The sequence below is a fragment of the Fomitiporia mediterranea genome (assembly GCF_000271605.1).
Source record: "Fomitiporia mediterranea MF3/22 unplaced genomic scaffold FOMMEscaffold_3, whole genome shotgun sequence".
NCBI lineage: Eukaryota > Fungi > Basidiomycota > Agaricomycetes > Hymenochaetales > Hymenochaetaceae > Fomitiporia > Fomitiporia mediterranea.
This window is the reverse complement of record NW_006760388.1, coordinates 1388333-1407691: the sequence shown is the minus strand read 5'-3', so window position 1 is coordinate 1407691 and position 19359 is coordinate 1388333. Positions and strand designations below refer to the sequence as shown.

The 19359-nt window shown below is 47.6% G+C and overlaps 9 protein-coding genes across 9 annotated transcripts; 8 read left to right on the top strand and 1 right to left on the bottom strand.

Annotated features, from left to right (window-relative positions):
• Positions 1-80: 80 nt before the first annotated feature.
• On the top strand, positions 81-2300 carry FOMMEDRAFT_118724 (S-adenosyl-L-homocysteine hydrolase). Its single transcript, XM_007263655.1, has 10 exons — positions 81-169; positions 222-268; positions 328-363; positions 416-468; positions 538-607; positions 670-704; positions 766-944; positions 1000-1235; positions 1296-1507; positions 1559-2300. Exons 1-10 carry the CDS (start codon positions 145-147, stop codon positions 1962-1964), a joined length of 1299 nt encoding a protein of 432 aa, XP_007263717.1. The 5' UTR covers positions 81-144; the 3' UTR covers positions 1965-2300.
• Positions 2301-3208: 908 nt separating this feature from the next.
• Positions 3209-3787, top strand: FOMMEDRAFT_26462 (uncharacterized protein; the record flags this gene model as incomplete). Its single annotated transcript, XM_007263654.1, has 3 exons — positions 3209-3332; positions 3400-3560; positions 3635-3787. The coding sequence occupies 3 exons, from the start codon at positions 3209-3211 to the stop codon at positions 3785-3787; spliced, it is 438 nt and encodes a 145-aa protein (XP_007263716.1).
• Positions 3788-4490: 703 nt separating this feature from the next.
• Positions 4491-5599, bottom strand: FOMMEDRAFT_79190 (NAD-binding protein; the record flags this gene model as incomplete). Its single annotated transcript, XM_007263653.1, has 4 exons — positions 4491-4964; positions 5035-5106; positions 5172-5456; positions 5513-5599. The coding sequence occupies 4 exons, from the start codon at positions 5597-5599 to the stop codon at positions 4491-4493; spliced, it is 918 nt and encodes a 305-aa protein (XP_007263715.1).
• A 654-nt stretch (positions 5600-6253) lies between these two features.
• On the top strand, positions 6254-6837 carry FOMMEDRAFT_17851 (uncharacterized protein). The gene is made up of 4 exons (XM_007263652.1): positions 6254-6286; positions 6353-6532; positions 6612-6626; positions 6690-6837. The coding sequence occupies exons 1-4, from the start codon at positions 6279-6281 to the stop codon at positions 6736-6738; spliced, it is 252 nt and encodes an 83-aa protein (XP_007263714.1). The 5' UTR covers positions 6254-6278; the 3' UTR covers positions 6739-6837.
• A 160-nt stretch (positions 6838-6997) lies between these two features.
• Positions 6998-8847, top strand: FOMMEDRAFT_165954 (uncharacterized protein; the record flags this gene model as incomplete). The annotated part of the gene is made up of 2 exons (XM_007263651.1): positions 6998-7434; positions 7502-8847. 2 exons carry the CDS (start codon positions 6998-7000, stop codon positions 8622-8624), a joined length of 1560 nt encoding a protein of 519 aa, XP_007263713.1. The 3' UTR covers positions 8625-8847.
• Positions 8848-9460: 613 nt separating this feature from the next.
• Positions 9461-10631, top strand: FOMMEDRAFT_17850 (NAD-binding protein). Its single transcript, XM_007263650.1, has 4 exons — positions 9461-9552; positions 9609-9893; positions 9951-10018; positions 10073-10631. The coding sequence occupies exons 1-4, from the start codon at positions 9466-9468 to the stop codon at positions 10554-10556; spliced, it is 924 nt and encodes a 307-aa protein (XP_007263712.1). The 5' UTR covers positions 9461-9465; the 3' UTR covers positions 10557-10631.
• Positions 10632-11508: 877 nt separating this feature from the next.
• Positions 11509-12595, top strand: FOMMEDRAFT_26458 (NAD-binding protein; the record flags this gene model as incomplete). The annotated part of the gene is made up of 3 exons (XM_007263649.1): positions 11509-11580; positions 11627-11911; positions 11975-12595. 3 exons carry the CDS (start codon positions 11509-11511, stop codon positions 12593-12595), a joined length of 978 nt encoding a protein of 325 aa, XP_007263711.1.
• A 499-nt stretch (positions 12596-13094) lies between these two features.
• On the top strand, positions 13095-14458 carry FOMMEDRAFT_132057 (GroES-like protein; the record flags this gene model as incomplete). The annotated part of the gene is made up of 6 exons (XM_007263648.1): positions 13095-13134; positions 13198-13288; positions 13346-13414; positions 13473-13632; positions 13693-14114; positions 14182-14458. 6 exons carry the CDS (start codon positions 13095-13097, stop codon positions 14456-14458), a joined length of 1059 nt encoding a protein of 352 aa, XP_007263710.1.
• Positions 14459-15472: 1014 nt separating this feature from the next.
• On the top strand, positions 15473-18354 carry FOMMEDRAFT_132056 (uncharacterized protein; the record flags this gene model as incomplete). Its single annotated transcript, XM_007263647.1, has 3 exons — positions 15473-15675; positions 15765-18255; positions 18319-18354. 3 exons carry the CDS (start codon positions 15473-15475, stop codon positions 18352-18354), a joined length of 2730 nt encoding a protein of 909 aa, XP_007263709.1.
• Positions 18355-19359: the final 1005 nt, after the last annotated feature.

Below are 19359 nucleotides of genomic sequence, written 5' to 3'. Positions count from 1 at the left end.
AAATCTGATCACGCCGTGGGAGAAACGTGTCTAGCGCGCCTTGTGAAAGAAATCTTTTCGCGCGAGTCAGTCGACCTCGTCCTTCTTGTTCTCCTCCGTCCTCCATCTCTCCTACAACCTCGCTTGGTCTAAGAAAAAAACAGCATGTCGCAGAACTTCAAGGTTGCAGGTAAGCCCGGAAGCTTTCTCATAGGTCCGATGATGCTCACCTGCTCTGTCAGACATCTCTCTCGCTGCCTTCGGTCGCAAGGAGATCGAAATCGCAGAGGTAAATTTGATCGGCCTCCTTCCCAGTCGCACACGACCCTAACGCCCATTAATCTTCAGCACGAGATGCCGGGTCTTATGTATATTCGCCAAAAGGTTTTCGTGCGAGTTTACTGGCGCTCAGAAGCAGGTCTAACATCATCATCAGTATTCTGCATCCAAGCCCTTGAAGGGTGCGCGCATCGCGGGCTGTCTTCATATGTATGTCCAATCTCATGATCCGTTCTCCATCAGCTTCCTCTGATAGATCGAAAAAAACTCCGACTTTAGGACAATTCAGACTGCAGTGCTCATTGAGACCCTCACTGCGCTTGGTGCACAGGTTACTTGGTCTTCTTGCGTAAATTACCTTAATTTGTCCAAGAAGTTTGGCGTGTTTATTGACACGTACCTTATCAATAGAATATCTACTCCACCCAGGACCACGCGGCAGCTGCGTGAGTTTTGACGTACAATTTTTTCATTGGCGTGCAATTAAACTTTTGATCGATCAATTAGCATTGCCGCTACCGGCGTTCCTGTCTTTGCGTGGAAGGGCGAAACGGAGGAGGAATACACTTGGTGCATTGAGCAAACTCTCGCCGCCTTCCCCAATGGCCAGCATCTGAACATGATTCTTGATGACGGAGGAGATCTCACGACCCTAGTTCACGAGAAGTTCCCCCAATACCTCAAGGGTGAGCATTCAAACACAAAATGGTAATGAATGAAGGATTTATTTGTTATCCACAGACATCAAGGGTATTTCTGAAGAGACGACAACCGGTGTTCATCATCTTTACAAAGCATTCCGCGAAGGGAAACTTAAAGTTCCCGCTATCAATGTCAACGACTCGGTGACCAAGTCGAAGTTTGACAACTATTACGGCTGCAGAGAGTCTTTGGTCGATGGTATCAAACGTGCGACAGATGTCATGCTCGCTGGAAAGGTGGCTGTGGTCGCTGGCTTTGGCGACGTCGGCAAAGGCGTAAGCTTGATATTTTAGAGTTTATCTGAAGTGACCACTTAGAAATTGCCATCTTTGCAGTGCGCGGAGTCTCTTCGATCTTACGGTTCTCGTGTGATTGTTACTGAAATCGATCCGATTAATGCGCTGCAAGCTGCCATGGCCGGTTATGAAGTAACGACTATGGAAGATGCTGCTTCCCGTGCAAATATCTTTGTCACTACGACTGGTAACCGGGATATTATTACCGCGAAGCACTTCGAAGTCATGCCTGAAGATGCAATTGTTTCCAAGTAAGTTTTACTGCTTCTTTGTCACGAGTTATTCTAATAGGACCCTTGTAGCATCGGTCACTTCGACGTTGAGATCGACGTTGCTTGGCTCAAAGCCAATGCGAAAGAGTGCGTGAACATCAAGCCGCAGGTCGACCGCTTTACAATGCCATCGGGTCGTCACATCATCCTGCTTGCCTCCGGCCGTCTCGTTAACCTTGGTTGTGCGACGGGCCATCCATCATTTGTTATGTCTTGCTCGTTCTCAAATCAGGTTCTTGCACAAATTGCTCTTTGGACGACGCCCCAAAACTTCCCCCTTGGCGTGCATATCTTACCCAAGGAACTTGATGAAGAGGTTGCGCGTGCACATCTCGCACAAATCGGTGTGAAGCTGACGAAGCTCACAACTACTCAATCCGAGTACCTCGGTATCCCTGCCGATGGCCCCTACAAGGCGGCCCACTACCGTTACTGAGCGCAACACTTTTTGCCTGGTCCCGGGCCTCAACGTGCCCCGGCTGGCTGTGCGCTTGTATCTATTATTAACCTGCTGTGCGCTATGGCGTTAGCAGATGGGGGCTGTCAACACCCTCTTGTAACTGTTGTTGTATCGATGTGATCATTGGGGTCTCAACGCCCTTTTCCTCAGCGGGATGGCTGGGACAGGCACCAACGTTCGCAGTCTCCCGCTGATGTACCGGTACGACTAAAAAAGGTTTCAACATCCTTTGTAGACTAGAGATAACGATCCATGACTTGATTCATTCAAAGAAAAGATGTAGCAAGCATATTTTTAGACAAAAATTAAAAGATTAAAATTTTACTTGTATTTAATTCTGATGAGTGTGGCTTCGGAGATTATTATGTAAGTGCTACGTTAGTTTGCACAATGCGCAAGAAAACCTGCCAGATGACTAACAAACACTTCCTCTTTTCTGGGTACCGTTGCTGGAATATCTCGTCATGTCAATCTGTGGAAAACTTGTGCCTTCATCGGAAATTGCTTTTATCGCAATGATCTATCAGAGTTTTGCAACCTGCCGTACCACAACTCCCTTGAGCATGTTCTAAACGAAGTTGTGGCAAGCTTTTTCGCCACTGAATACTGTTGTTGCAAACGAAAGGGCTGGTAGCTGCGCAGGGCGACCGCTTATCATGTTCATCACTTGGCGCAGTGTGCAAACTCGAGGTCAGATGTGAAAAAAAAATAGTTACACTGCAAACCAAATAGCACTGCTACTCCGAGTACTCAACCAGGTACAACTTCGGAAATCTAGCTGGTTTCGGCCTGGGCCCGAAGTTCTGTTCTCACCGTCTTTATTAAAAATAGTTATCAAGTTTGCTGTTGGGTTACACTGATGAACGCCTTGACTTTACTCCGGATGCTGGGTGAAAACATGTTGAAATTCAATTCTGTTCTATCTTAACATGTCTCGCTCTTTGCCTCCGACTTCCGAGACGTACCCGTCGGTACTGACGATACCGAAAATATCCAATTCCAAATATATGTGGACTGAGACCGAGTCTCAGATAGAGAATCGGAATATACAAGACAAAGCTCACTATCAGCCCAAACCCCATGTCTCAAAATAATTGCTATAAATTCTTTTGCTAAAAGAACCAAATTAGCGTGGCCTTACCTCCTTTGTCATACTTCAAGGTCAAGGACACTTCCAATTCATAGGCAGACACGCCGCGGCGCATTAACAAGCTGCAACAATGAATCAGCAACCGGCGGCTCAAAATCCGATGGATTACACTTCTACGTCAGAGAGTAAACAAGAGAAGTTTATCCAGGAGGACCTTGTCTGCTCCAGGAACAATTGCGATTTCTCCAAAACATGTAAGTTTCACGCTGCGCATCTCGTCATTGTACACTAAGGTTCGGCAAAATTTTACTTCCTTTGCAGGCTTGTGCTCGTGGTGTTGCGCGCCTTGTCTTTTCCAGCGCAACTTCAATCGTTACGAATATATTTACGAGGGAAAGCGCGACAAAGATCTTAACTCGAAGTGCGGCTGGTGCTGCACACTCCAAGTCCTATCTTTCGGATGGGCACATGCCGTGCTACCCGTATGTGCTTATTCACCATGATGATCGTTGAGTTCTAACATGTCATATTCTCCTTTTCTCTTGCGTACTACTAGGCTTTTCTGCGTCGAAATATCCGCACTGCTCGGAATATTGACGGTACCCCTCTGGGCGATTATTGCTCGTCTGCCTTCTGCTTGCCATGCTCACTCATTCAGGAGACGCACGAATTAGATGCTGCACTCAAGCAGAATGGTATTGAGCCCTAAGCCTTTATCATGTTAGAGCCGCTTTGGGCCATTTTTCCTTTATACTTTGGCTCGGACATATTTTCCTTCCATACTATATTGTTTACTGGGCGAGTTTCAGTAGTAGGATTATATATTTAATAGGACATTTCTTGTTAATGGCTCAATCTTCTTTCATGGTTGTAATTTCCATTCATCACGATTCTAGCAACCTTGACAAGAAAATATACAACTTCACGAGACGTTGGATTGGTGAAACGGATGGTGGAACTTCTTACCTTCGGTTGTCTGGGATGGATTTGGACGTTTCCCTCACGTAATGCTTTACGAATGCAGTGACAACTAACACTTAAGACTTCATAATCTCCACATTGATTTGTTTCGGCTCCTGTCAACTATGTGGACATGATTGTTGTCAAATCACCTTACGCACGTTCTCAAGAACTCCAATCTCACCCATGTACTGCCTGGATATAGCCGACTCTGCAGGAATAGGGGCAGAATATTGGCCGTATAACTGAAAGTAATATAAATTGCACGCCTTCTTTTGTAATGACTCTGTTGCCTAGGTGCTTTTATGCAAGTTCGTGAGGAAGTCCTAATGTTTAACATACATGTCATTTAAACGCTGATCGAAGATAGATACATCTGTTTCAATTAAGCTTTTATATAAGCAGCGCTTAAGGATAAGTTACACAAGCATTCTGCAGTTTACACCTGCAATTCAAGATGAATAGAACTCTCTGGCCCAAGCTTCCAACGATCTAAGCTCTTTGCCCAGCTCTGGATAGAGTTCTCTTGCATCAAGACCACTGCCGTATTCTTCTTTCTTCGCATTCTCCACTGTGTTGTCCCCGCGGATCCAAATACTGTACGCGTATTCCGAACCATGTTTCTCAAGCCCTCCCTGGGCTTTCTGGATCCTTTCGGCCAGTTGTTCTGTGCTTACATTGACAGTCTCCAATTTACGTCCTGCAATACGTTCAGCGAGGTCGAGTGCCTCGGTTTGTGTTACTTCTTCGGTCCAGCAGAAGACGTATCGGTTCTGAGTGCGCTCATCTGCGAGAATACGTGCGACGAATTTGCCGATATCGCGACGATCTGTTACGGCACACTTGACATTGCCTGTGCCATAAAATGGCTTGAGAAATTCTGCGAATCCAGGGTTCTTCGAAGGATCCGCATAAGGTAGTGTAATCTGCATCCTAATTTTGTGAAAGAGATTCAGCGTATACTTGAAGAAATAATAATTTGATTAGACGGTTTACTAACCACCAACCAACGTCAATGAATGTGTAGCCGAGACCAATCTCTTTGATGTAGTCGTGAATCGCAAGTTTCTAGAAATATTTCCGTCACAAGAACTCAATTTCATAAGCTTCGTAGAGTTTATAAAGCATCTCACCTCGTCGTGCAATTGCCTAAGACCGCGGACACAGGAAGTACCCCAGTCATTTGGAACCAGCCTCTTGACACCAATCCTCTTGCATGCATCTGCAAGGCGCTTCTGGTGCTGGATATCTTCGAAGGAAATGGTCGAGATGACTATATCGATACCCTTCAATGGCTCGATGATCTGGTCGACAGTCCAGTTTGCTATATCCAGAATGCGGATTTCGACCCCACGAGCTTTGAGCGCCTGCACTTCAGGCTTGGAGGCTGATGATGGGCGCACCCCAGCGATGACCGTCTGCGTAATAAGATCAAATAATTGTGAAAGGAAGAATAGCGGACACTGATACATACGAAGTTGCCGCTCTCAAGAAGGCCATCGAGGACGGATGAGCCTGTTTGGCCTGTTGCACCAATGAGTAGTACAGATTGCTTCGCCATCGTGGTTAAGTGTTAAGAAGTACTCCTGATCATGGGTTCCGGAAAGGTCTATTATTTATATGACTGTCACTCATACTGAGAAAGTATTTTACAATAATGTATGACGAGAAGGAGATTACTAGCTTAATCAGCAGGTTGGTAATACATAATCGATTTGTATGACATCAACAGCGGCGCGGATGACATATCTGTACCCCTTGAACGGTTTTATTCACGCTGCAATTCAAGCAGGACGTATGCAGATACGATCAGAAAGCAGCCTCACGAAAAAGATCTGTTTCTTCCACATAGCTGTATTTGGCGTACTCCAGAATAAGAACCTAATGGGTGACTTCCTGTAGACTTTTGGAAGGATTTCCAGGTTAAAAAGGTACTAGAAAAGGAGTAGTCTGAATATAAGCGAAGGGTAGTAAGAGTAAGTGATATGAGAACCGAATAACACACGTAGTTTGTTGTCTTCCAGTCTGAAAATGGGTGACTTCCCGTAGGATTTTGGAAGCTTCCAAAATCCTACGGGAAGTCACCCAATAACAGTAATGGACCAGTTAGTTTTAACAGCTGCCCACTTCAAGTTTGTCAACAACGGTAACTCATGAACTTTCCCACGACTACAAATACGATTCCTTACTCTCCCGACTGACGTGCACGCTCACCTCTCCTTTCGCCGACGCTTCGTACAATGTCCTAGTGAGCCTCAACAGTTATATAGACGATTATAAAGTACTGACCGTGATGTCCTCTTCAATCCTTAAGCGTAATCTTCGGGCGTGCAATTAAGAACGAGTACCTCTCACTGGGTACTATCATCGGCACCGCCGCAATTGCCTACGCGTCAATGGGTGGCAGCAAAAAGCAACCTGCTCCATCAGGTGGAAATGTGCAAGAATCTATCCAGAAGGTGAAGGATGCCGTTCCTCTAAATGCTGGCTCAAGGTTCGTTTTTCGTTGTGTATTTGTCAAGATGTGTCTAACGAATGAATGTCATGCGTTCTATTTGCGTGTCCGAATTCAGTGAAGAAGAACAATTGTATGTCGCCTTCATTTTCTCGTATGTTGAGAGCTTGTGATGACGACTGACTAGGCTTGACAGTATCAAAAACTTCATTGCAGAGGAGGAAAAGAAAGCGGCGCATCATTGAGACTGGACACTTCGTCAGAGTATTAGTGCTCCTTTGGTCGAACCTGGTGTAGACTGCATATTTGCACACGTTACAGCTCAAATGCACAATTAGACCTTTTCTTAATAACTCATATGTTTTACTTGTGTGTACTTTCCGCCAGTTAAATCGGTGCCAGTGACGCGGAGAGAGTTGGTTGCCAAGTTGAGTAGCGAGACCATCAAGCGAGACCAGTCTCTTCAACTTGACCACTAAGTTACACAACGGCGCCCATGTAATAATGTCTTCAACTTCGCGCAAGCCGCTCAAGCGTCTTTCATTACTGCAATCCCCTACTTCGTTTTCTTCACCGACATTTTCAAGCACCGATAGTCCTACCGTCGCGTCGAGACGTGTCGACCGCGACGCGGCTGGGAACACGGTTCAAAACGCAGGCTCCCCGAACTCTTCGGTCGAGGAACCGACTGCGACAGCGCAATCCGAGCAGGTGTCCAAGAATGCGCGTCGCCAGTCGTCTATATATTACGTCTCGCGAGACCGAGACCTTGAACGCATCGCGACGGATGAGCGTTTACCAGTGAATGAACGGAGGTTCTCTGCTCCTCAGTGTCGAAACAATGCCGACGATGCAGCCTCACCAATCTCAGAAAGACAGAGGAAAAGACAGAGTGTTAGTGTGCTTGAGGAGCAACCTGCACCGATGACTTTGGCAGAGAAGTAAGTGGCTATTTGTTGAAGCTTGCCACAATAGTCGAAGTCTAATGAGTTTTATTTCTTGTACCAGACACGCTGACTTATTGCGATTCATTGCTCAGAAGGAATCCAGATGTCTAGAGCTGCGCTCACAGTTGGCTGTCGAAGAGGCAGAGCTATTTTCTCTTAAACGAAAGTGGGAACGTATAGTAACTCGTGGACATAGAGGTGCTCCTTCTGCGTCTGTATCATCTCTCGAAATGGATCCTTCGGCCCAGGGTGCCGTACTTGCTGGTCTTAAAGAAGGTGTTCAGGGTGTTGGGCGCCTCATTGCGCAGCTTGGTGAACTTGGCACTCAAGGCAGTGATACTGGTCATGTTTCAAGTGCCTCAATTTCTACCTCACGGACTTCGTCATCATCAACGCGGCTCTCCCAATCATCGGTATCGTCTTTGGGAACATTTGAGGACAAAGAGCCTGAGATCCTCGAGAATACGACCTCGGACTCTGCAGACCCTCACTTGAAGCGTCATTCACTGTCAACACCAGTTCGCCGAAGACCCTACGAGCTATCTTCTCCTTCGACACCGTCGCCTCCCATTCTCACTCCCCGTACACCACTCTCTGCATCTGTCCAATTCTCAGTGGCACAAACACAGCCCCCCACGGTTAAGCTGTCACATTCACAGACCACTGTTCAAGTCACTTCTAAGCACAAGAAACGAATGAGTGTCGCTTCAGGCACTTTCCCTCCCGCCTCATCCATCCCAGGAGTAAGCGTCGCACCACTCGTATCTTGGGTTGATAGCGTTGGGAAACGGCTAGTACAACTGCATGTCTCTGGTCATGAATCGGAGCCACGCTCCAATTCCAATTCACGAAAAGATATGGAGTCGATACACAAACGTGCATCGACACTACTGTCAGATGCTTCAAGTTCATTGTTCGCTGCGCTCACATCGCCCACACGTCAGTCTCCCGTAATTGATCTCACGGACCCGGCATCGCCGTTTTTGCTCGACGACGACAGTGACATGCACGGAAATGATCTCGGTACGCAGTGGGCCACTGTGAATACGCTTTCACCTGAACGTCCGAAAATCGCACCCATTCCTGCTGTGCCGAATGCAGCTGTGAAGAAGGTGTCTGATAACGGAACCCTTCCCGACAGCGCAAATGGTACCGATGCGGACGGCGAGGAGTGGAACTGGTAATTTGCATCAAGCCTGTTCAATATACTCATTCTTTCGCTTGTCTCTCGTAACGATCTTGCGTTGACGCACGTTGATATGCATTGTTTCACGCCCTATTTCTCATACTTCGTTGAACATATTGGATACAGGATATAAAATACTGAAATACCCTGCTATACTGGATCACGATCGTGAATAATTAGGTGTATAGTACATACCTTTGGACGTGAATGTTATGTGAAACTGTACAAATATACCGCTCCTTGCATGGCCTTTGGCCAATGGAAGTAGAAAATTCAAGGTTCTTCTCTGTCATCAAGTTTCTGTAACAAGAAAGGTGTGCATACAGAACTTACCACCCTTAAGGATTAGAGTTTGAGATCGTGGGAAAACAAAAAGTGAATTCTCTTACGAGCAACAATTCAAATTTATTCCGCTTTTTGCGATCTGTCTTATGTCACTCAATGTGCTTGTATTCGGCGGCCATCTCATAGCTAGTGTTTCAGTCCGTTTATGATTTTAACTGCTCATGAGCAATGGTTAAATACTTCTGTGTTATCATGCTAATGTACTCAAGTACATATAAAGTCAAGCCATTCAACTATACGGGGTCTCGGTTGAAACTCTTGCACAGACTGTTGACTGAATTGCACAATCTCCTGCCGCTTGCTTGCGCCTTGGCTCGGCCGCTTATGCCGCTGAGTCAAATAACTAGTCAAATGTTATTAAGTCGATGTGTAAGTCCGAGATGGACTTTCTGTGGTCCTTCCGCGACCGAGAGTTGAAATAGTGAGGTTTATGGGTCTATATAATAGGCGACCCATGCGGTCATGAAGAGAACAAAGGTACCCTTTTTATCAGGATGGCGAGGCAATCTGTACTACTCATTGGTGCAACTGGCCAAACAGGCGCATCCGTACTCGACGGTCTTCTCGAAAGTGGCAACTTCGTACGCCTTAATCTCTCTGCCCCACTTTGTATCATTTATCTGACGTTATAATGCAGACGGTCGTCGCAGGGGTGCGCCCACCATCAGCATCGAAACCCGAAGTGCAGGCGCTCAAAGCTCGTGGAATCGAAGTCCGCATCTTGGATATAGTGAACTGGACTGTTGAACAGCTCGTCGAGCCATTGAAGGGTATCAATATAGTCATCTCGACCATTTACGTCGCGGATATCCAGCACCAAAAGCGCCTTGCCGACGCTTGCAAGAAGATCGGTGTCAAGAGACTGGTTCCGAACGACTGGGCTACTCCATGTGTACGTGGCCTCCGAGGTTTGCATGATGAGGTTAGTTCTACAACCCCTAAGAAACGTGTAACAAACTCAGGATGAAACTGGCTCTAGAAACTTGCTGTTCATGATTACATCAAGGAGATCAGAATCGGTTATACATTCATTGATGTCGGCTGGTGGTCAGTCATACAACTTTTCGAGTCTTTTGTCTACTCATGCCGCCAATTATCTAGGATGGAAGGAATACTGCCTTATGAAGCCGAACACCCAAAAGTGCCTGGACTCTCAGAATTCCTCAGGACATTTTTTGGCGAAGGCAACGTCAAATGTGCCATAACGGACCGTCGCGATATCGGGAAATTCGTCGCACGAATTCTCGCAGATGAACGCACTTTGAACCACTATGTCTTCTGCTGGACCCAACAAGCGACGCAGAGTGAGGCCTTTGCCCTGGCTGAGCGTGTTTCGGGACGCAAGGTAGACAGAATAAACGTCAGTGCAGAGCAGCTAGCCCAACGGCTCGAGAATGCCAGTGGACATATCGAGAGGATCATTTTGGGGTACGCGGATAGCGTTTGGATTCGAGGCGATAATACTATTGAGAATGCGAAGAAAGAAGAATATGGTGGCGCACTTGACGCTAGAGAGCTTTACCCAGATCTGGGCAAGGAGCTTAGGTCGTTGGAGTCTTGGGCAAGGGAGATCTATTCGTCTTGAACATGTTACAATGCAATACAGGCGTAAACTCAAGTTCATACGTACCGGTATCTAATCTGTATGGTCACATGAAAATTTATTTACCTGCGTACGTTTGTCCTGCCGATAAAAATACCAGTGGAGGTAGACGTTGCAATATAAGAATTATAGTTGTAATCGTGGGAAAACAATGGCTAATTCTTTTTCGACTCAGTTACTATTCTGAATAAGCATGTTTTGCTTCTGTCATCCAGTTAGTCTCAGATCTTTCAGTTGTTCTTATTATAGATCCTGAAACTGTGGACCGTCCGTTTATCATTAAGAATAGAGCATAATATGTTGAATTCAGCAATCGTCTAAAATCTGCTGCCGTAGACCTTTAGTCCGCATCTGACAATTGCTACAACACGTGGTAATAATGCTTTTCAGGATCGTCCTCTTCTCATACAGAAGCATCTCGATAAATAGCTTACATCCAATCATGCGTGTGTTGTTTCTGCTAGGATATTTAGACAGCCTGCTGACAGTATTACACAGGTGCAATGCAACTTCACAGGTATCATTCTTCTTAACTCTCATTATCTGATGCTATTTCACAGTTACACAGAACGTTGTGCAGGGGTACTTTCGAGGCGCCCAAATTTCGTGGAATCGAAGTTTGTCTCTTGGATATAGCCTGAGTGAACTGGGCCAGCGACCAGATCATTGAGCGCTGAAGGGCATGACACGGTTATCTTAACCGTTTACTTTCACGATATCTGGCACCGAATGTGCCTGAATTGCAAAGTCTGTAGATTCATGTGCTTTATGCCTTTTGTGTTGCGTACGAAATAAATATTATCGGCTGATGGAACATTACCAAGTTGCTGAGTAACCTTGTAATTTGTTTTCTCGTCATGCTCAATACTACCAATATAAGGGACGTCCCACTAAATAGACGTTCATTCCGGATATCCCGAAATATTTCTTCGCCATGATGGCAAAGCAGTCTGTGCTTCTCATTGGTGCAACAGGCCGGACAGGCTCGAGAGCAACGACTTCGTTGGTATTTATAAACCTACCACTCTTCTTTCATCTAATATTATTTTTAGACGGCCGTTGCTGGAGTACGCCCATCGTCAGCGTCCAAACCCGAAGTGGGAGCGCTCAAAGCTCGTGAGGTCGAAGTCTGCCTCTTGGATGTAGTTGGCTGGTCTGTCGACCAAATCGTAGAGCCACTGAAGGGTATCGACATAGTCATCTCGACCATTTATTTTAGAGACATTCAGCACCAGAAGCACCTCGTGGATGCATGCAAGAAGACTGGTGTCAAGAGGCTCGTTCCAAATGACTGGGGTACTGCTTGTGTTCGTGGCGTTAGGCAATTGCATGATGAGGTTAGCTCCTCTATAGAATTCATAGAATACTTGGGGCTGAGCCTAATCTGAAAATGGGTACAGAAACTTGCCGTCCATGATTACATCAAGGAAATTGGTCTCGGTTACACATTTATTGACGTTGGCTGGTGGTTAGTAAACGATCTATCAATGTACTCTCTTGAGGAATACATCGAACTCCGTTACAGGATGCAGATAACTCTCCCGTACACGGAAACTTCTAAATCTCCTGGAATAGAAGGACCTATCGAGACATTCATGAGGTCGTCTCTCAAGTCTTTCTACGGTGCGGGAAATGCGAAGTGTGCCGTAACAGATCGTCGCGACATCGGCAAATTCGTCGCACGTATTCTCGCAGATGAACGCACCTTGAACCAATACGTCTTCTGCTGGACCGAAGAAGTAACGCAAACAGAGGTATTTGATCTCGCCGAACGCATTGCGGGGCGTAAGTTGGAGAAAGTTCATGTCAGCGCAGAGCAACTTGCCGAAAGGATCCAGGATGCTAAAGAAGGTATCGAGACAAGTGATTCAGAATATGCGTATAGTATTTGGATTCGAGGGGACAACACTGTAGAGAATGCGAAGAAAGAAGAATACGGCAGTGCTCTCGACGCTAGGGAGCTTTATCCAGAGTTGGGTAAAGAGCTCACATTCCTGGAAGCTTGGGCTAGGGAGTTCTAAGCATCCTGAATTGCTAAATGAACGCATATGTACAACGCAAGTAGACACCTGTCAACATCTTGTTTATAAAGACGCCAGAATTGTCCGCGCACAGAAAGTTAACAATGCCTATACATCCAGGCACAGGAGTGATTGTCACTCTTCCATGCGACCACTACTGACGAGAGCACAAGACTATATTGTGCTGGCAGCACTTGGACGTGCATTTCGTAATTTAGCAAGGCTTAAACATAGACAAGGTCGCACACGCCAGAAACCAGAAGTAGAAACCCGACTACCGGATCGCAGAGCCAGTACGCATGGACGTCATTTGTTCGCTCATCCCGCCGATCGACTGCCTCTTCAGGGCGCAGCCTGCACAGGTGGCAGAGGTATAAAGCACAGAAAGTATCGGGAGTTGTGTCTCTATCCCAAATTCATTTCCATCATCAGTAGCACGGACGCTAAGACGTATAGACGACAGCTTTTCCTTCATAGCATATAGCATTTGTTTATAGACATGGCGATGCAAAAGACATTCAAGGGTTACGCAGTCTGTGGTATGTCTTCCCAGTGGCATTGCTGGAGAACCCGTAGCGCTACGCCTAACGGCTAATTGGTAGACGCCAAGAAGTGGAGCGACTTCAGCGTTGTGGACTTCCCTGCCAAGAAGTGGGAGGAGACAGATGTTGAGATAGCCATCACTCACTGCGGGTACGTCCACTTTCTATTGCTCCGCTGCGGCGAGGAATACAGATGCATCTCGTTTAGAGTGTGCGGATCGGACGTGCACACGCTTACAAGTGGTTGGGGTGCACTTGAGACCCCCATAATTGTTGGGTAAGCGATTCGTGGTTCCTAGGTCTTGCCGTGTCAACTTCCGCTGAATTGAATGAAGACACGAGATTGCAGGTACAGCAGTCCGCGTTGGGTCGAAAGTACAGGATATCAAAGTCGGAGATCGTGTAGGAGTCGGTGCACAGGTCGCATCTTGCTACCACTGCAAGTATTGCAAAAGCGACAACGAGCAGTACTGTCCCGCAGGAGTAGACACATACGTTAGTACATACTTCTTCCTCAAGACTCAAGAGCAGTCGCCTAATCAAGCATAAGATTAGAATTCGAAGCATCCAGACGGCGTACGTACTCAAGGCGGCTATTCTACTGGGATTATCGCGCATGAACAGTTTGTCTTCCCACTTCCACCTGGAGTGAGCAATGCCGAGGGTTGCTCGATGCTGTGTGGTGGGTTGACAGTGTTTTCTCCGCTCGTGCGCAACGGCGCAGGACCAGGAAAACGCGTTGGAATCATTGGAATTGGCGGCCTTGGACATTATGCTGTGATGTTTGCAAAAGCACTCGGCGCAAGAGTGTACGCCTTTACGCACCAACGTGACAAGGAAAAGGACATCAAGAAAATGGGAGCAGATCACGTAGTTTTCACGAACCCAGGCTTCCAGGAAAAGTGCAAGATGAGCCTCGATTTGATTGTCTCAACGCGTGACGAAGCGTCGGATTACCCACTAACCGAGTATCTCTCGTTCGTAAATTCCATTTTCGTCTATCTTCACAAGACGTGCGGCATTGTCTCAATAATCTCTACACAGGATGCTGGACATGCATGGCAAATTCATCAGCGTTGGCCTGCCAGACGCTCCACTTCCCGCAACAGGGGCCTTTGCGTTTGCGGGGAACGGATGCTTCTTCGGCGGCTCACACATTGGGTCGAAGAAAGAGGCACTGGCGATGCTTTCACTGGCGGATAAGAAGGGGATCAAGCCATGGATAGAAGAGTTTTCAATGAAGGATGTGAAGAAGGCAGTCGAGGGTGTTCACAAGAATAACGTGCGCTATCGGTATGTACTGAAGCAGGATATCGCCTAGGTCCAGAGAAGAAGGGTACAATAAGCCAGCCGAGTGCTGTTTAAGTGCTGCTGTGCAACTCTAACCCCACTTTACATTCAAATCGTCAATGCCCCTTTGTAGCTGCCATCTTTGGCAAGGTTCCAAAATTACACGAGAATACTTCATATACTTTTATTATGCAGCCGACCAATGAGAATATGATGTCAGATTAAATGTGACAAGGGCTTCCATATATGGACGTAAAGAACCGTTGCTTACTCCAAGAATGTCACACGCCAATGAAGCACAACAGCCACTATATAACACGGCGTGTCTCTAGCCAGCGGAAACAGCGACACTGTCCTTGTTGTTGGTGTTGTCGCCGAACTGTGAGCCCGCAGCGGGCCTCTGCCATTCAACGCGACCCCAACGACCTCTGTTTGGCGTTCCATCCACTTCAAGCAAGCAGGCAGAGGATAAGGGCAAATACAGAAAGAGACCGGACACCCATTGGTCGCATTCTGACTACGTACTGCGCAGTCGCTTTGGCATAATCCGTCAACATCTGCTTGTGTGAATCGAATAACGTCGCCGGTCTCGACGGCCGAACACTTCAGCACTTACACGTGAGCCGACTTGCATTGTTGACGTAGGTACCATCGCCTCTATGGTTGTGCGCAATCCCTATTGACGCCAGAAACACAGGCGCAGCATCAGGAGAACCGACGTGACGGAGGTCCGAACGCGCATCGGAGCGCGCACTGGTATCCGCTTCTATTGTCCGACGGCGGTGGCTGACGCAATTTGGCCGCGCATGCACCAGAAGACAAAACGATTTACCGTTCATTAATCGAGCGTGTTGCTGTCCGCCTTGGGCGTTCGACGAACTAGGTGCCGCTCAGACGCTTCGCCCCATTTCGATTAAGCTCCACCGCTCGTTCCGTCTTATAACCTTGACGGTACTCAAAGGCAAGACCAAGCAGAAAGTCCGCGCTCCCCGGACTTTCTAACCATCTTTCAGCACACTCTGCCAGGCGAGCACTTTCAGACGTAATGTCTTACCCACAGTCTGGTTGGCCACCTCCACATGTGAATGCATTCGGTGGGTCACGTTCATGGGCGTATGCAGTTCCTCCACCACACGGGCATGGGCATCCGTACATGCCATATTCTCGTCCGCAAGCGCCGCCTAGAGACGACTATTGGGCAACAGAGTTGCAAGATAACCCCCTTGGTTTAGAGAACATGCACATTCGGTGGGTGTACTACCGATTTCTGCTTGTTGTCTGGTCGTGTATGGCTGATGCTTCTTCATCTGTAACGAAATATTCTTCTCTCATTATAGTTCCGATGTGCCGGAAAGGGAGAACAGTATCAACGACTCCAATACAGCACGCATACCCTCGTCTTCTGCATACTCGCGCGCATCAGATTTTGCTCATCGAAACTCATATCCACCGAAATCAAACACGAAAGGGTCGTTGGCAGCTTCAAAGTCTCATCCAAACACTCGTGTACCCAGCCCTTCACGACCTCGTCATCATGATTACAACCGTGAACATGATGTAGTGGCACCAACAGCTCGGTATGCTACGTACCCGGAAATACCTGGGACGACGTTAGATGGTGACACTGATCGTGGTGTGGCTGCGCATCACCGCCCTTCATCGCGTGCGTATGGCGGACGGACAAGTGTGCCGGCTGAGATGGGCACTCGCTATTCGTCCGCCTCGGCTGCGGCTGCGGCTGCGGCACAAAAGGCTGCGAGATCGCAGACACTTCCTGGGATTGTCTCCTATCGCCAACACGCGGGTGTGGGTGTGTCAGCTCGAGAGATGCAGCGATCCAGGACGCTTCCCGGAGAAGCCTTTGCAAGTGGAAAGAATAGAGAGATGGCAGCTGCTGCATCCGCGCCGAGAAGGAACAGTGAACGGTATGACTACCGGCAGCCTGCTGATGACGACGAAGAATCGGAGGAAGAGGATGAGGATGAAGAAGTACGCGTTCCTCGAATGGCCATACGATCTGGACATTTGAGTGGGACACCAACAGAGACGAAGAAGGAACGGAGTAAAATGGACCGTGTCAAAGCGTGGATTGATAATGCTAAACATGCCCTCTCATCTGAAAATGATCAAGATCGTGATCAACCGCGAGACCGTGTACGGGAACGCGAGGGAAGGGCAAAAGCTAAGTCGAGATCGAAGTCGTATCACTCGGCACATACGGGTGAAGACGAAGATGACGACTACGAGATAGTGCATGCATCTGACGTTCAACAGGCATCAGCCGCACAGTATGCTCGAGAGAGGATTGACCCAGCGGGTCATTCATCTGTGATGGGAACAAGTCATAAACAAACATATGACGCCGCTGGACTTACAAGGTTTGGGGATTCGGAGATCGTTGAAGAACCGGAGGATATGTATCAAAGCTATGCAACGCGTCAACGATCACGGTCCAGTTCTCAACACCAACACCAGAAATACTCACCACGTCGTGTAAGTCCATACCAAGGGCGAGAACGGCTCTTAAACGAAGACAGTTCTTCACAGTCTTCGATTGACTCCATAGGCGATGGTGAAGGCGTGTACCATCGGCAACGATATGATCAGGGCAGAACCGAACGGAGGTCGCGTGGGACTCCACATCCAGCACCTTCACATAACTTACCTGTTCGGAACAATTCATTGCGCGTCAGCGAGGAGAAGCCTGTCGGCGCGGCGGCGCAAATGCAAGTGCAGGCTCACTTGCCATCTCCGCGTAGTCTCCGCCACTCAGCAAGCAGTCGAACGCCCTCTTCACGTCCTTCCTTCGAGCAATCGCTTGCGGAACGGGAGCGTGAACACGAGCGCGAGCCTGACATACCCAAATCACCAAACGGACATCTGATGACTGGACAGTCGACAGCTTCGGGAGCTGCTGGTGTGTATGGATACAAGACCCCGCCGATCACACCGACACGACATGAGCACACGCATCGTGCAGATGGTGTACGCTCACCATATGCTCCGCACGCGTCGGTGACAGCAACGCCAATGGAGACGGGAGTTTCTGATGCAGCGCCTGCATACCAGACACCAGCGAGGCTGGCTTATTTGTATCGCGGAAGTAGCGCGTCGCCATCACCTGCTTCGCATCGTGCTGCGCCAGTTCAACCTCAGCCGCAAGCTCATGTTCATCATTCACAGGCATCAGCGCAGCAGTATGGTACGCACAGTTCTGGCACGGACTTGAAGCCCAGGAAACGCTCTCCTCGCACATCTCGTTCGCCATCGCCGCTTCCTGCTGGGCAAGGACAAAGTTCTTCAAGCGCTTACTACGCTGCACTTGATCAAGCACGAGCACCCTCACGTTCACAATCGCGCTCGCATAGCTTGACGCATGGGAATAGTCATACGCATAGCCATAGCTATTCTATTAACCAAGGTACCACTCAAACGCCGAAACACGACGTAAGGAAAAGGAGTAGCTCTCGTGCGGCTGCTGGTGTTGGTGGATATTCATCCGCTTCCGGTGCAGCTGCAGCGGCCGCGGCGGCGTTCGCTGGTGTTCCTTCGTCCAGCGCATCTACCGCAACGGTTCAGCCACCAAGCGGTGGGCGACATGTTCGCGCGGGTTTCTGGAATCGACGTGGCGACCATCTTACAGATACATGGCACATTATATATTGTCCACCAGGGCGCTGCTACCCTCGCGATCTTGCTGATTATCCCGACAATGCTTTTCAGGATCACATGGGGCGTTTAGTTAAACGCCCGCCTGATTCGTTCCCTGAATTACCAGAATCAGTGCCGCGGAGTGCAGGAAGAGCACCTGAAAAAGGGTATGATCAAGTACGTTTCTATCACCGTGGCAGTTTCGACACGCTCTGACCGGGTCTTTGACTTCTCTTCCAGTTTATTAAGTATGTTTTAGTGGGAAGCAATAGCTAGGACTATAAGACCCAGCACACATATGAGTTAGGAACTTACAAACTTACATTCCGCAAAGCTTTTCCAATCGTCAAACCGAGGATCTCATTCGTACTTCTTGTGTATACTAACAGCGTTTCTTGGTCTCTCATTACGAATTGTAGTCTGTAATCTAAAATCACGTTTACCATGCGCGTATATTCGGTCTGCTTCGTGTTGGAAGGATTCATCTTTCAACGCAAAGTCCATTTCGAAATCTCTCTGTCTTAACATTCTCCCCAGTATCACTATAACTTAGTATAAGAGTATTCTGTCGAATTGTAGCATTTGTCAGCGATATGCAAAAGTTCATCTTACATAACGTGTAAAATCACGTGAGGCTTTCAGACTAGCACCAAAGCTACGCAAAGTAAAAAAAGGGGAGGCAAGACAGAAAATGAAGATTGATATAAGTATACTCTCTTCTATGGCTCCGTTGTGGAAAGATTGCCAATTACTTCTTCATGCTCTGTCACTCGGAACCAGTGTGTGGTTGACAAGTAACCATGCTGGTATGTTGTGGAATTGAGCTCAGGTTCTCCACTTGGACTTGCTAGTTGCTTCGCTAACTCAGAATCTGAAGTCAATCTAGGATAGTGTGTGGCTGCTAGTAGTTCAAGCTATTTACCTGATTGGTATTTGATCTGGTGCTTCTTCTCTAGCTTTGAACTCAGAGTTGTTCATCTACTTGTCTTTGCTACTCAGTGTCATTGACACTGCTAAACATTTATCCAACCTGACCCTAATTCTGATGACACTGAGATAAAGCTCTCTACTTTGTTTGTTCTTGCCTCGTTCTCAGCATTTGCCACAGCTACACCTCTTGGAATCAGAGTCTCAGCTGATGCTGGTGTACTACATTACACGTGTTTAATTTAACATTTTGTAAACACACTGATTGTACTCCTACATAGCTTTTCCTTAATCTTACAGATGTATTGCCCTTGTCAGTTGTTGTCGAGCACAATGGCATCAAAATTAGTGAAG

What these genes read in the sequence shown, in the direction of transcription:
- FOMMEDRAFT_118724 (XM_007263655.1), top strand. Translation starts at nt 145, where the DNA reads ATGTCGCAGAACTTCAAGGTTGCAG. An exon ending in TTATGTATATTCGCCAAAAG is followed by an intron (nt 364 to 415) that starts GTTTTCGTGCGA and finishes CATCATCATCAG; the next exon opens with TATTCTGCATCCAAGCCCTT. An exon ending in GAAGATGCAATTGTTTCCAA is followed by an intron (nt 1,508 to 1,558) that starts GTAAGTTTTACT and finishes GGACCCTTGTAG; the next exon opens with CATCGGTCACTTCGACGTTG.
- FOMMEDRAFT_17850 (XM_007263650.1), top strand. Translation starts at nt 9,466, where the DNA reads ATGGCGAGGCAATCTGTACTACTCATTGGTGCAACTGGCCAAACAGGC. An exon ending in TTCTCGAAAGTGGCAACTTC is followed by an intron (nt 9,553 to 9,608) that starts GTACGCCTTAAT and finishes GTTATAATGCAG; the next exon opens with ACGGTCGTCGCAGGGGTGCG. An exon ending in TCCGAGGTTTGCATGATGAG is followed by an intron (nt 9,894 to 9,950) that starts GTTAGTTCTACA and finishes AACTGGCTCTAG; the next exon opens with AAACTTGCTGTTCATGATTA.